We start from the raw sequence: 15,425 nt of genomic DNA on the forward strand, positions 1-15,425 counted from the left end.
ATAGTTGTAATGAAGACTGAAGTGTTAATATTTAGTCAAAACTCATAATTGAATGGCTGTAAAAAAGTTATTGAAAGAATTTTTATATTTTGAATATTAATAAATAGGGGTACCTACAACCATACTCATGTAGTTATCTATGTAAAACTTTGACAATAAAAAATTATATTAAAGTATAAAAAACACAGCTAGTTAGAATAACATCGTACTATACTACTATTGCAGCATATATATAATACACACGTTCATCATTGTTAATTGGTGAATGTGAATTGTTTATTTTTATTTATTTTTAACACTTTTAAGGGTCCCGGTGTCAGTTTTTCAAATTTTCCACAATTCTATACAATTTGAAAATTACATTTTATATTTTAGTTGCTACCTCAATTATAAGTCTTTTCCACTAATCTACTACCCAATACCTATTTAGGGGGGTTGATAGGGTGTATTATATCGACCAAAACACACTTTACAGGGAAAACTCTTACGCCTCGTAGAGTGATCGGATTTCGATAATTTTTTATTTGTTAGAAAGAGGACAATTTTTTACAGGGCGGGTTGAACTTCGATTTTTGATTACAATGCTAAAAACAAAAAATAATTAAGAATTAAAAACATGTAAAAATTTGTAAAATTCAAAAGCTTATTATAGAACTCGTAAATAGAATATTGTAAATCAAAGTTAAATGCGCCTTGTAAGAAGTTTTCCTCTTTCTAACAAAAAAAAATTATCAAAATCTGATCACTCTACGAGGCGTGAGAGTTTTTCCTGTAAGGCATGTTTTGGAGCTTTTTGCTCCTGTTTTTTAACAGGTCGCGCGCAGGCCCCTTAATACTTGAAATTTAAAACTAAACATTTTGTCTTGAGTTTGTGTGAGCATCAGTGGTTCAGTGGTAGAATGCTCGCCTGCCACGCGGGGCGGCCCGGGTTCGATTCCCGGCTGATGCAGAAATTTTTATGCATTTTCATTTACACGGCTTCCATTTTATAATGTTTTCAATACTTTTTAGTATTGTAAATTATTATTTTATTATTTTATTATTTTACACAATATCATGCGCCGCATGAATTAAAAACGAGTAAAATCCCATTTTAAAAACAATAGAGTTTATTATTATGAAAAATTACATTGTTATTATGCGCAGGCAATTTATACAAATTGTGAGCATCATCATACATATATATATAATACCTATATAATAATTTAAGTTTCCCTTCCCGACTCGGGCTATAATTTCGATGACTTTTTGAAAGATGTCATCGGCCTTTCAACCAGAGTTAACTAATATTATTATATGGGCCCAATTATGTATATTTATTTGCAATTTTCTCAAAAACAAAGAAGCACGTATGATTAAGTATTTAAGTGTATAGTTATAGTTCTAAATTTTCATTAACCGTGAGAAATAATACACGCGTTTATGGCCAAATGTTGTGGTGTACTTACTAATTATTTTTGCGTGGGCATACGTTCTGTTGTACTTCATAAATGCGAATTCGGAATTAATAATAATAATTATTGTTGTACGTTTTTATAGTAACATTAATAACATTATATTATATTGGAATTACGTACTGTGCAGGTTAAAATCGCGTATACTATTTTTTAATTAGTATGTATATTAATATAAACGTACACGTGATATTTATCATAATATATGTATGTGAGTATTGTGGTTAACAATACTTGCAAGTTACAAGTTGCAGGCTATAATGCCATACATATAGGTATATGAAGTTTAGGAAATATCTTCCACCTGTACGACTATGACATATTGTCAACTTCAGTAGTTCTGTGTAGTATTATAATAATATTATACATAACAAGTAAGATCTACAATAGAACTTGATATCGAAGGACAAGGTTAGTGATATATAATATTATGCGTACATAATATTGTATACAGAATTTGCTATTATATTCGAGTATTAATAGATATATATTATACGAATATGCGTACCTACCTGTTGCTTACACACTTCATCTCAAAGGACATTTGAAACAAACCGAGAATAAACTCGAAACGTATTTCACGTTATTTTATATGAAATCATTTAAGTTCAACAACAATAAAAACAACACTGCAATTTATTACGTGTACAGCTGTAGCAGGCAGGCTAATGTCGAAATACCTATATTTTTATATAATATTTACAATTACATTTTAATGTTTATATATTCTATATGTACTTATATTTAATATACAAAGAAAACATTTTTAAACGAATAATTTTTACTGATTTTATTATTAGTCGACATTTTTATTTTTTTTTTTGATTGCCGATTATGGTAATTAAACCAATGGTATACCTACGTTATTGTAGGCTGTAGCCTATACCTGATTGCAATAACGCATACCTAATGGCTAATACCTATGTATAAATTTACTAATAAATAGACTTTTGATGATTTTACACTATGTTGAATGTTGATATAATATTATAGACGGGTAGGTAGTACCGGGGTAAGTTAATATTCTAGGTTAATTCTTAAAATGTTCTACTCAATATTACACAGTCAGTTATTTAATATTCAGATTTGAATATATGATACCATAATTAAATTAATTGCTTGATATTACGAATATTAAAATATAATATGTATTATATACATTTATAGCGACCCCAGCTATTAAAATACCTATTTCCCGTATCGTTATTTTATTATGTAAACGTGGTGATAAATCAGCCGAGCGAACTCCATACTTAGGTATGTTTTTAGCTGTATACTGTATAGGTAATAGTATATAGTATCTAGTAACAAATAAAAAATTACGTTGATTTTATCGAAATATATTTGACTTATAAGTTACAATTATAAATTATATGTATAGGTTTATTAATTATTTTTGTTATGTTTGGATTTTGTTGATTTTTAAAACCTCGAAGTCACATAATAAGCAAAGGTATTAATAAATATTCTTTTTTCGGATTTCATCCAAACAAATGATAACAGTCTTAGATAAATCTGAAAATTTAAATCTTTAACATGTTCGTCTTAATATCAAAATATAAACTCCCATATTATAAACTCAACATAACCTATACCTATTGGCTAAATGCTATTACCTATATACACATATTGTACATAAGTATATAAAGTATAAACCATATTTTTGAAAAAAAAATTAAATACCTACGTGTATAATAATACTAAATACACGTTGCCACTATTCACTAATGGCATTTATTTTTTAAATGTGCTGTGTACGAAATATGTAAATAAATAGGATCTCAAACATTAAAAATGTATTAACTCAATTACGTGTTTCTAATAGTGCCATTTCTTCTCATAATTTAAAAAAAACGTTAATATAATACTAAACATAGGTATTATTATGTATTTTAAATGCAGGTATCTGGTATATGCTCTAATTACCTACTGCAGGCTATTATTCTGTGGTACTTTCGAGCTCTAGAAACTTTTTTTAGTATAAATTGAATTATTATATTCTCAACACCCGTATATTTCGTGTAATGTAAACACTAGGGTACCGCAGGAAATGCCATATTATTGAACAAATACACTCTCTTTACAGTTAAATTTAAATTTCATTCATTTTCTATATAATAAAAACAAAGCTACAAAAACTGTTATCTATAACATATTATAAATTTGGTAGATTTGATTATGCGCAAATATGCATATACATAATAAAAACAAGTTGTTTTAATTTAATTTAAAGTTATTACAATATCAATATCACAATCAATCGACTTAAATTATTATATTATCAAGAAACTCCTCAATGTCGCTAAAAAGCAATATAAGTTGATTATATTATACCTAATATTATGCGATAGGTACTGCGATGTATATATTAATATGTTTATTATTTATTATATTGAATAACCTATCCAACAGTTGAAACGGTTTTTTATTCTGTGTTTATTATATTATAAATTAATTGTATATTAAGTGTTGATTAAAAAACTATTAAAAATAAAGTATTTTAAGTTATTGTGTGAAATAATAATAAATATTTAAACATTTTATAGATGTCACATCGCATCATATTATTATACTTCATATTCTTAGGTACTATGTAGGTACGTTGGTTTCTATAGGTACCAACCTGATATCAGAGGTCTCTGTTGCGCTCGTCCGTTGGTCCGGATGATTCGCTTCATGCACGCGGACACAACCCTAGGCTTTTCGGTCATTGTTGCGGCAAAGTCACACGAATGATTATTAACAGCGATACACAACAGTACAATATAGCTTAGATATATCACTATAGACACAGGGATGATGAATTCGACACGAAGTTCCGGCGTGGCACGTCGGAAACGAACTACGAAAAATATACGCACTGCAGGATATAACCTTATACCTACTACTAATTTGATTTACGATTTAGATCATCGTTGGCGACGCGCGTAAACAGTATTATAAACGCGGCCGTATAAGGGAAACGGAATGAGAATAACGACGACGGTAAAAAATTAATAATAAAAAAAAACACAAAAAACCGATTGTAAACCGGACGGCGCGTGCGTGATCGTGCTATTGCTGCAGCACCAACCCGACGTCCGACTGATGCCCGCGAAAACCGCGTGCCATGTGCCCGGTGAAGAATAATTAAAAACACTTTAGGTATGTACTTACTATTATTATTATTATTATTATTTTCGCGTTGTTTTCTACAACCGCGCGGCGGCGCGGCCGAACGTCCTTCTCGATCCGACAGATCCCACTCTCCTGGCAGTAACGTCCTACGACGCGTGCAGTGAATTGCAGCTTACAGCTAGGCTACACTACTGCAACCGTCCGCAGGTATACCTATATAATATTATAATGGTATATACACTACGCCGTATACTCGTATTATGCACGAATATTATATTTTGTTGTAATATAATAATAATAAATCGTCATGATGTTGTTATTAATTTTTCTTATCGTTACCAGTGTCATAATAATAATTAGGTATATTATATATTATTATTATACAGACTACAGAGGGGTCGTGTGAGAGCTGCGTTAGACTTGTAAATATTCAATAAAAAATATTACTATTTGTGTATATGTGTATATACTATAGGCAATTAATTTTACTGGCGATGCTAATTAGTAATTAGTAATTATTTTATCAGTGAATTGTTGAGATTTGTATTTTAAAAAAAAATTTACGGTTTTAAATGGTTATAACGCTACGTTAGTATAAAATTAATCTAATTTTTTACTATTTCTTATCACGGTGATTTTTTCAGGATATTTAAAAATAATATTGAATGACATATTATATAATATATAATTAGTATACAGTCATACAATCACAAAGAACGCATCCGACTTTGGTTTTTCACGTTTTCAAATAGAAAATGCACTGAAGTTTTTTCTGGTTTTATTCTTATCTCGGACATTCATAAAAATCCTAAAAGATGGATTCAGAAGCGACTGATAAGTTCAAATTAAATTTAAAAGTTTATCAATGTTATCATTTACCTAGTTACCTATTTGTTTTCATTCCACTATGGTGACTCCACAACGACACAACATTAGTAGTTTTTCATACAAAATAATATGATGTATAGCCGTATAGGGTTAGGCAGGGATTCGAATGCCGCTCAGGAGTGCTTATATTCAAAGCCACATAAAGTTTAAATAATAATATTTTTTATGTGTTATTAGTTAGGTCATATATTGTATAATATGCTGTATAGCTGCGGCTGTGTAGGATACAACATTTGTGAGAGTATCTAGTGCTATATTCGCTTTTAATTTTATAAAAATGATATCTAACCAATAAAAATGTATAAATATTTAAGTTAAGTTCATTATTTGTGAAAAGCCCTGCATAATTAATATGATCGAAATCAATGTATATTTTCACTAAATTTTAGAGTAAAGAAAAATAGTAAAGGTATAAGGTTAATACCCCGTAAGTGTTCTGATCCATTCACCATACAACTCTGTTCATCTAAATTATTCCAAATGTATAAAAATAACATATTTTTGTTCAAAACTCGATATTTAATATTTATACATCGACATTATTCTGTTTCCAATTATGAACTTAAATGTATAGCTATGCAGGAATAGGTTGCCATTAAAAAAATAAGAACCTAAAAATCTCTATGATAAAAAATAGTTACAATAGGTCACCTGACTTATCAATTATCACGACTTTTTATTATTTATTGCAATTTAAAAGTAGGATAATAAAAATGTAACATAGTTAGTATAAAAAATTTTTAAATTTACTCGCTTAATAAATATTAGTCAAGTTTTGTGAAATTTATTTAAATACTTCACCACAGCAATTAAACTGAAAAAGCTTCACTATAAGTCTATAAAAAATTATCCGAGTTTTAAAATGTATTACCTATAATATTTATAAATAACAAATAATATAAGTGACCTTGTATTTGAAAAGTATAAATATTATACAAGTAAAATGTTTTGTTTTTCTTAGATAGCTTAGACGGGAGTTATTTAATGGTATACAATGGTATCTATATTATCCGCTATAATTATAAATTAACTGAACGTCTGAAAAATAATTCTGAGCGGAGACTTATTGAATTCGTATTAATCGAAAATTCGCTATGATTAACTACTGAAAATGAAAATAATAACTCACTTAAGCTTTAAAGTAAATATACAAAGTAACGATTTAAAACCAATGAATTATATTAATAGGTATATAAATATTATGTTTATAAAATTCTTTTTTAAACGCAAATTTTTTCAACAATAATTATTAATAAAATAAATTGTTTCTGAAATTTTTATTTTGCAAGAGACTGATGTATATTTGCTATTTCACTTTTTTGACACTATTATTGTCTATTAGGCATACCTATTATTTAGAATTCTCATATTAATTATTTATATTCTATGGAGTTTTATATAGGCAACACTTTTTGACTATATGTAATTTTATTGTATTAGTACAGTTATTGTTGGGTAATAAATTCTTCAATATTTATAATAGTATAATAGAATAATATACAGTATTAATAATGGAAAACATTTTTTTTATTTACATAATCTTTATTAAATAAGGATTAGATTTAAATATTAACTCTTAGTCTGTATAAAAATTGTTTTGATAGAACGGGAATCCATCAAATATTATTTAATTTGGGGGGAAATAGAACGAAATATGTAAACGTTTGGTGAAAACCACTGTCGTCCGTAGATATTTTTATTGACGAAAATCCAACTATACCGTAAACGATTCGTAGGTACACAAATTATGTAACATAATACACCAACATAATATAGATCGTCGAAAAGACTTTGTTTGCGGGCCTGCAGTAAGTATAAGGACTAAGGAGGACGGTATAAGAACGAGTTGTGAATTCGGATTATAGCTTAACTTTTTGGCAAAACCCCATCTCACGTATATTATATATTAGTAGGTACCTATATATTTTGAACTCGACGTATAATCACTCAAAAGCAAATAAAACCCGAAATGAAACGCCATTCTTGGGGAAGTCTCGTATTAAAAGAAAACTCCGAATATTATTACGCAGACACGAGGCGATTAAAACTTCGGACCGTCGCGCATCGCTGACAATGGGCGGTCTTAAGGGACGGCACAAAGGTTTAATCCTATTTTCCGCTTTTTTTTAACCGACAACGAACGTTATAGTCGCGTGTCGCATTCGTCATTATGCGCATTATATAGCGAGAACGCATTATAGGGCGGATCGCATAGATTTTTTTTCAAACGGAAATTCGGTCAAAGCTCTACAATAATTTATTATTTTAAAAAGGATTTTAGAAATAAAGAGATTTGTTATTACTGTTCTTAAATAATCATGCATGCCTACTTATTATTATGCGTCGTAGAACTATAATGTGTACATTACAATAAACGTTATAGGTAATTATAAAACGATATAATATATGCTATGACTCAATGGTCAATGCCTAGTAGCGTTGACAGATTTTATTTAATAAAAGAGGGAATAAACTATTTATTTAATAAATCTCAATAAACATTCTATTTTTTACTATGCTTAGTATTTAAAAAAAAAAAAATGTAACTGTAATTTATTAAAGTACCTATATATAATTGGATACCTCTATCAGTATTTGATTTGATTTTTTGCATGGTATCAAGAATATTTTTGCGATAAATTACCACTTCTCAATTAATGGCTAACAATGTTAAGGCCTTAGGGTTAATTGAGACTTATTGAGATAGTTCCATAAAATTACGTTAAATTAGGAACAATAATAATTTTCACATTAGTCATTCTTTTCAGGGTTTCTTTAATTCTATAAGATAGATTTTCAGTATTTTCTGTAGATAATATATGCTGCATAGTGCTTCCTATTTTAATTTGATAAATATTGGGAAAAATTTTTAAGACTACATAAACCGGACGAACATAAAGCATAGATGACTATTTTAGGAAAATTACGTTTAAGTTTAACGGATTGTATGCCTGAGACAGGGTAAAATGTAAAAGTTTTTAAAATGGTTGATAGTTGACACACAATAAAAGCAATATAAATATTATAAATTAATCATAAATAATTTATCAATTATCACAAAATACATATCATTTGCAAATTACAGTAAAGAAATATATTCAAATATATCAAAATATGTACCTAAAGTTATTTAGGATTATGAAAAAAAAACAGTAGGTGAGTTATAAGAATTTGATTAATTTAAGGATATAATAATGAATGGGATAGTGTAACCGAACATTTTACAAACTTTAGTCATCAGGTGTCTGAGCAGGAAAAATAATCACAGGATGTTAGGACAAGATACCAAAATAAAATGTTGACATAATATTATGCGAATGACGTGCATCTACAGAATGGAAACACGTGTTTCAAAAATGATTGATATACCCGATACAATTTGTCTTAAAATATTAATGCAATACAGTCGTGGTGCGTATTTTCCATTTCCGGTATGTGTAATAATAATTATAAATTATTTATATCAGCTCTAAACTTTTCCATTTTACTAACACACCCTGCAGTGTAATAACGGCTGTATTGTTCGTGTGTGTATATATATTTTAGTAACTGTACAGTATGTCCCAGAAGTCCCGTATCACCCTTAATATCTCCGTGGAAAATCAATATAATTAAATGCCGTTTTCTTTACAGCCATAAGTATGGAAATTCTGATTGAATAGCATAATATTCGATTTGTTTTTTTCGAAAATTCAAAGATTATTAAAAACAATTTTCAGATAAATAAGTTTTTTAAATTTCCAAGAAAGCCATTTTGTTGATCGTAATTTTTAAAGCAGTTAAAAAAAAAATATTAGAATTTAATGAAAATTGTTCAAGTTAGAGATAATTATTATTTTGAATTTCTAAGAATAATAGTTATGTTACCAATGCATACGACACTAGCAAAATACGATTCGCATGTTAATTATTTCAATCACGCCGATTTTTCGGCTAAAATTAAAAATAATAATTAGTCTTAACTTGGGCGATTTTTATACAATTTTAATATTTTTTTTTTGAACTGTTTTAAAAAACATGATAAACAAAATAGCTATCTTGGAAATTTAATAAACTTATTTGCCTAAACATTTTTTTTAATAATTTTTGAATATTTGAAAAAAAAATTCTTATATTATGTTATTCAATCAGAATTTCCATACTTATGACTGTAAAAAAACTGCATTTAAATATATTGATTTTCCACGGAGATACTAAGGGTGATACGGGACTTCTGGGATACACTGTATTATGAGTATTATTATACGCGTGTGTATAATATATCATAAAATATTATTAAAATATATATGACGTTATAATATGTATGCTTCCGAGGTGTACCACCACCGCCTCCATCCGACGAGGGTTGGGTCGTATATAGTCGCCACCGTATCAAATGACGGTTTTTTTCTCCATCAGATGGAAAAACCGTTCACGAGTATAACGCGAACGGACAGTCCCGCCCGGCGAGCACAGCCGTACGGGTATGATATCCCGTCGCCATACACCCGTCCACTGTCCACACACGTGGTATGAGCATATCGTGTATACACGGTTATTCCTACAACGTATATATTATATAATTATATGTACTCATATATACGTATAATATATATATATATATAATACATGCTATGACGACGATATAATATGATAATATAATATTGCGTATACCTATATCGTTTACGCCTTTACGGTATATACCTGCGACTACATATAGTGTGGAGAATAAATAGATATTTGCCCTGCAGCAGACGCCGGCTTTCTACAGCCGCGTGGTGTCATTTCTAACGGTTTTTGGTTTTGGAGCGTGTATGAAGCTGATGATTGTACCTAGGTTTATGGTGACAAAAAAGTATTAGTGGACAATTGGCACACAATTGATTTCTACCAAAGGCCACTAACAAAAAGGATTTCACCTATTCAGAGTGGTACGATAGTGCACTGCACTTCAAAATGGTGCCGCTGAAGGTTGGTGGAGTATACCAACCAGGGTGGTCACATGGGGTTCGATTTGTATATGATGCCAAATGCCAATTGTAAATGCAAGAGAATATTACTACTATAATAGAAAAAATAAAATTGAGACTTACTATAAAAAAAATATGGCCGGGAAATTGATGGCCTAAAAATGTAAAATACATAATAGACTAAATATTAACAACTATATAATTATGACAAAAATGCCTTGGTGTGGTGCAGTGTTTGAATTCAGTCACGTAACATAAAATTCAGTATACTCATTCAACAAAAGACATTGCAGTGAAACAGATTAATTTCAAAATTAGTATCGTATATGTATAGCTAGCACTAAGAAAAAATGAAAAATGCAAGCGTTTAAACTCAAAGCCTGACTAATCAGTAACCACATACATTTGAAAACTATCATTGTAATAATCAAATACTTTTTGATTACCTTAGCGTATATTTGTTGCATCGCAGAGTGAACCCTCTAAGCCTGCACGGCATGGCGGTTTGGCTTTGCCCGTCGATATACAAACCAGATATTATTATAGTATACATCTCTACCTACTCGTGTTTTATCGACAATAAAACAGATTTTGATTTTACGCGGTCTTTGTGTCTGCATCTCCGAAGCCAGTTTATAATATATTATATGACAACTGCGCAGTTATACATTATATACATATGTATGTATAAGCCGTCTTTGGCGGTTTTAACCGTTTTTTACGACTGTATATAGATAATGTATTAACTCTACAAGTAATTTATTATGCACATCAATATGTTCTAGACAGTCGACATTTTGTACATGATTTTTAGGCTTAACATGTAGGTATTACTGTAGCTATATAGACTATAGAGGTAGGTAGGTACAAGTATAATATGTTGTCCAATCTTAAAAATCATAATAATCGATTTTTTTTTATATTATTATAAATTTGATTATTGTTCTTAGAAAAACTTATAAAATTACGGACTATTACAATGCAGAGACCGAATAGTCAGGCACTCACCTCACTACGTTTCAATGATTCAGGATAGTGCAGGTTCATCACAGCTATTGTGAAAAGTGAAAACGCGGAAAGCGAAAATATTAAAAATTAAAATTATAATTTATCGAATTAAAAAGAATTCGAAAAACGATTCTAAGCTGCAGTAGAGAGCGTTAAAAGTTAAAACTATCAATTGCATATATAGGGTGTAACAGGAACACCTGACAAATAAAAAATCCTGTGTTTATCGATAATATTGTACCTTGAAGGACACTATTAGACAAATCTGGGCAAGTTAGTCATTTTTTTCAACTAGTTGAAGTTAAGTTACTTTAATAAAAAAAACTAAGTTAGAATATAAGTTAGTTTCTGAAATTGTCCCAATTGGCAATTTCTAACTTAGTTAGTTAGAAGTTAGTTTGGTGAAAATAGTAACTTAAGTTAGAGTAGAAGTTAGGAGTAAGTTTTTTTTTAGATTAAGAAACCTTTTTGTTGAAATGTAAATAATAAGTTATCTAACTTAAATTATTGATTAAAACTGAAAAATTGAATTAAACACATAGTAATTTGATCGAAATGTTCTAATTAGGTAAGTAATAATTTAAATTAATTGGTTAATCACTTATCAGTTATTAGAAGCGTGAAACATAGAGCGTGAAACAAAATAAAAAATATACATAACAGTATGACAACTTAAAATATTAATATTAAATAATGATACATAATATAATCTATATGACTATATTCTAGTATATTTTATTCAAAATATTTTTTATATTTTAACAAAAGTGACATTTCAAAGTTATCATCAGACATAGACCCACGCTTTTCATCGAATAATTGGCCTCCTGCACTAAAAAGTCTCTCGACGTGAGCACTAGAGGGAATACTTGTATTATACTTGATAATATACAATTACCACTGATAACACATGAGCCAAAAATCTATATAGGCATATAGCCATAATATCATGATTGAGGAACAGCTTTTGGAATTTTGGAATAAAAAAAATTAATAATAATAATAACTAGTTAGTTTTTTTCTAACTAGTTAGATTAGACTATTTTACACATTAAATTAAACTAGTTAAGTTACAAAGTGAATATGAATTACAACTAACTACTTAGTGCCCAGCTTTAAATGATCATATAATCACTAATTAAAATAAACAAAAATGATTTGTTTTATACTCTGTCCTATGAGAGAACAATCAGTCCGCCGACCGATTCTCGTCAGGGCCGCGCATTCGATATCGTTTAAATTAAAACGACTCACGTCTCATATCAAGACGATAGTCGATAAAACGTACGATATCAGAATAAGAAGAGAGAAATTTCAATATCTACGAGAGAGGTAGACTATAAGAGTGCTTTTTGAGGTTAGGTTACTAATCTTTGGCGCTCTTATAACATCAAAAATTGTATATCTTTATTCTCAGTTGATAAGCTCGATGTCCTATCCATTCTTATAATATCTATGATTATGCCTTGTATGCTAATCTCGAACTAAATTAAAATATACCAACGATACCTAGGTTGTTCGTTTTACTATTTACTAATGATCGATGAAGTAATACCAAAATACCAACACTGAAATCTATATATAACACTTCCCAACACTGAAATCTATATATAGCTAATTATTCCCTTTCCCTATTTAAAATCTGGATTGTGTATAAGCATGCATGTTGAATAATATTAAAACATATTTAATTACTAATTTTGTTGCAATATTTTTTTATTTTCAGAAGCGGATCAGGTTCTAGATCCGGTTCAGCTTCACCAGACATATAATCAAACTGTACTATTGAAAATTATTTAATATTATAAATCATTTTTAAAACCTAATGGGTATGATTAATATTTTCAGTTTTTGTTGATAGGTATATGTAATTTTTTTCATAACAAACGACAATTGTAATGTGATCATAAAATTGTTCATATTTTTAAAATGATTGCATAGCTAAGATACACTTTCTTGTAGGTACTCAGCAGTCAGTTAACATATTTTCTATTATATATACGTACCTATATTCATGTAAAAACTCAAATAACAGTGTAAGAATTTAATTAAGAATCGGGGTTATGTAATTTTAAAATAAAATTATAAAGCAATTTTTAATATAATATTATTTATTCATCATTAAAGGCTTGGTCAAACAGAAAGCGGTACGGGTACGCTATCCGCGGCGGACAGTCCGCGTGGCTGTATTATTTTACTGTGTCCGTGCGGACAGACCGCTTTGTGTTTTACTGAACCTTAATAAAAAAAAAAAACAAAAATTAATGTTAAATGTAATTAAGGGTGTCAGAGCCGGTGCATATTTAGTACAAAACATGTCTTATGGTAAAAACTCTCACGCTCTTTAGAATATAGTTGGATTTCGTTAACTTTTTTTTTTTATAATAAAAGAAGAGAACATTTTGTCAGATTTTTAAAATTATAATGATTATAGAACCAAAAATATGCAGTTGAATAATGCAGAACATGAAAATTCGGGAATTGATCAGACTTGAAAAAAGTTCTCATCTTTCAGGTAAAAAACATTATCTGTGAGACTTGAGCGTTTTTCTTTTGAAGTCATTATTGTTAATATAATACACCAGTATCAACTCTCCTAAACAGGTATCAGTCATTAAACTAGTGAAAAAGTGAAGGCGAAAACTAAAATATAATTTTCACTTTTTATAGAGCTGAGCAAAATTTAAAAAACTGGCACCGACACCCTTAACAAGTTATGGTTTCCCTTTTTTTGGGCTAAATTAGTTTCACTTTTTTCTTGTGTTTAATTACTCAAATTGTCTGTAAGTTTATATATATATGTATTTATATATATATAATTATAAATAAGGTTTATTTTTACTATTATTTTTGTCACTAATAACAACTTTTTTTATTGTATTCAATTATTGTGAATTGCCTATTTTACAACGATTAAGTGTATAATAATCGACTGAATAGCGAAACAATATATTAATGTAATAATGTAATAATGTAATAAATAATAATACTTTATTTTTATTATTGATTTATTGAATGTTTTATTTTGGTATTATTTTGCACGGGTCTCTTGTAATAATTCTTAATATTTTCTATGTTGTATGGTTCAGCTTTATTGGATACTAGCTGATCCCGCGCCTTTCGTTGCCCGTAAAAAATGACAAATCTTAGAAAAATTGTGATTGTTCAACTCTTTTTGGGTGTAACTCGTTGCAGTAAGTGCAACTCAGACATACTATGTCGGATCACGGGCAATGTGCGACAGCATATCTTGTAGGCAATCCACCTGCGGTGGATTGTAGCCACTTCGATCAGCGGCAATAAGTGCAACTCAGCCACCTTTGTAGGCTAATTTAAGTACTTCTAGTGGCTCAATTTAAAAATGTAAAGATGTTTGTGTAGGTAAATAAGTTTTAAAAGTTGTACTTTTTCAATTTTAGTAAATTCTTGGCGATAATAAATATTTTACATTTTATAAATTTATAAATTTTTAATATTGAATATATTCAAAAATATCTAAAATATAAAAAAATATGCTCCAACCGATGCAAAGTAGACTTCCTCGTGAGATCTTACACTGGTTAAATAAAACCGTAAGTATACCTGAACAAAATACATAGAATTTCCACAAGCCGCATTAATTAATTTTACACAATAGCGTGTTGACATATTTATTAATAATATTATCAAATAAAAACCAAATAATATAATATGACATAACACACAATTTTATTCAATAGTTAATTTAGGTACATATACAATTATTTACATATAGAATTAATTACATATACAATTATTTACATATAAAGTTATTTACATATTATACAATTTATATATTATACATTATTACAGTAGCATAGCCATAATTTATAATTATAATTTAGATAGGTATACATTTTTACAAAACATTCCCCCTGTTCGGGGTTAAAATTAGATTACACCAACTTCAACTCATATCGTTATATATATATAATATATAACTTATAGGTGAAAAATGTGCTAGCCGAGGGCAGCAGTAATCGCTAATATA

General features: G+C 28.9%; 1 protein-coding gene and 1 non-coding gene across 2 annotated transcripts in view; one reads left to right on the forward strand and one right to left on the reverse strand.

The window, feature by feature from the left end:
- The window catches only part of LOC100569590, a 51,469-nt gene extending 46,888 nt beyond the window's left edge, over positions 1–4,581 (reverse strand). Inside the window, exon 1 of the mRNA XM_003248113.4 lies at positions 4,078–4,581. Within this exon, the coding sequence (XP_003248161.1) occupies positions 4,078–4,165 (88 nt within the window). The 5' untranslated portion in view covers positions 4,166–4,581. The remainder of the gene's footprint in view (positions 1–4,077) is intronic.
- TRNAG-GCC lies at positions 878–949 on the forward strand. The gene has a single exon. It is a non-coding gene; the product is annotated as a tRNA-Gly (tRNA).
- Positions 4,582–15,425: the final 10,844 nt, after the last annotated feature.

Source organism: Acyrthosiphon pisum, chromosome A2, assembly GCF_005508785.2.
Source record: "Acyrthosiphon pisum isolate AL4f chromosome A2, pea_aphid_22Mar2018_4r6ur, whole genome shotgun sequence".
In the NCBI taxonomy this organism is placed as follows: Eukaryota; Metazoa; Arthropoda; class Insecta; order Hemiptera; family Aphididae; genus Acyrthosiphon; species Acyrthosiphon pisum.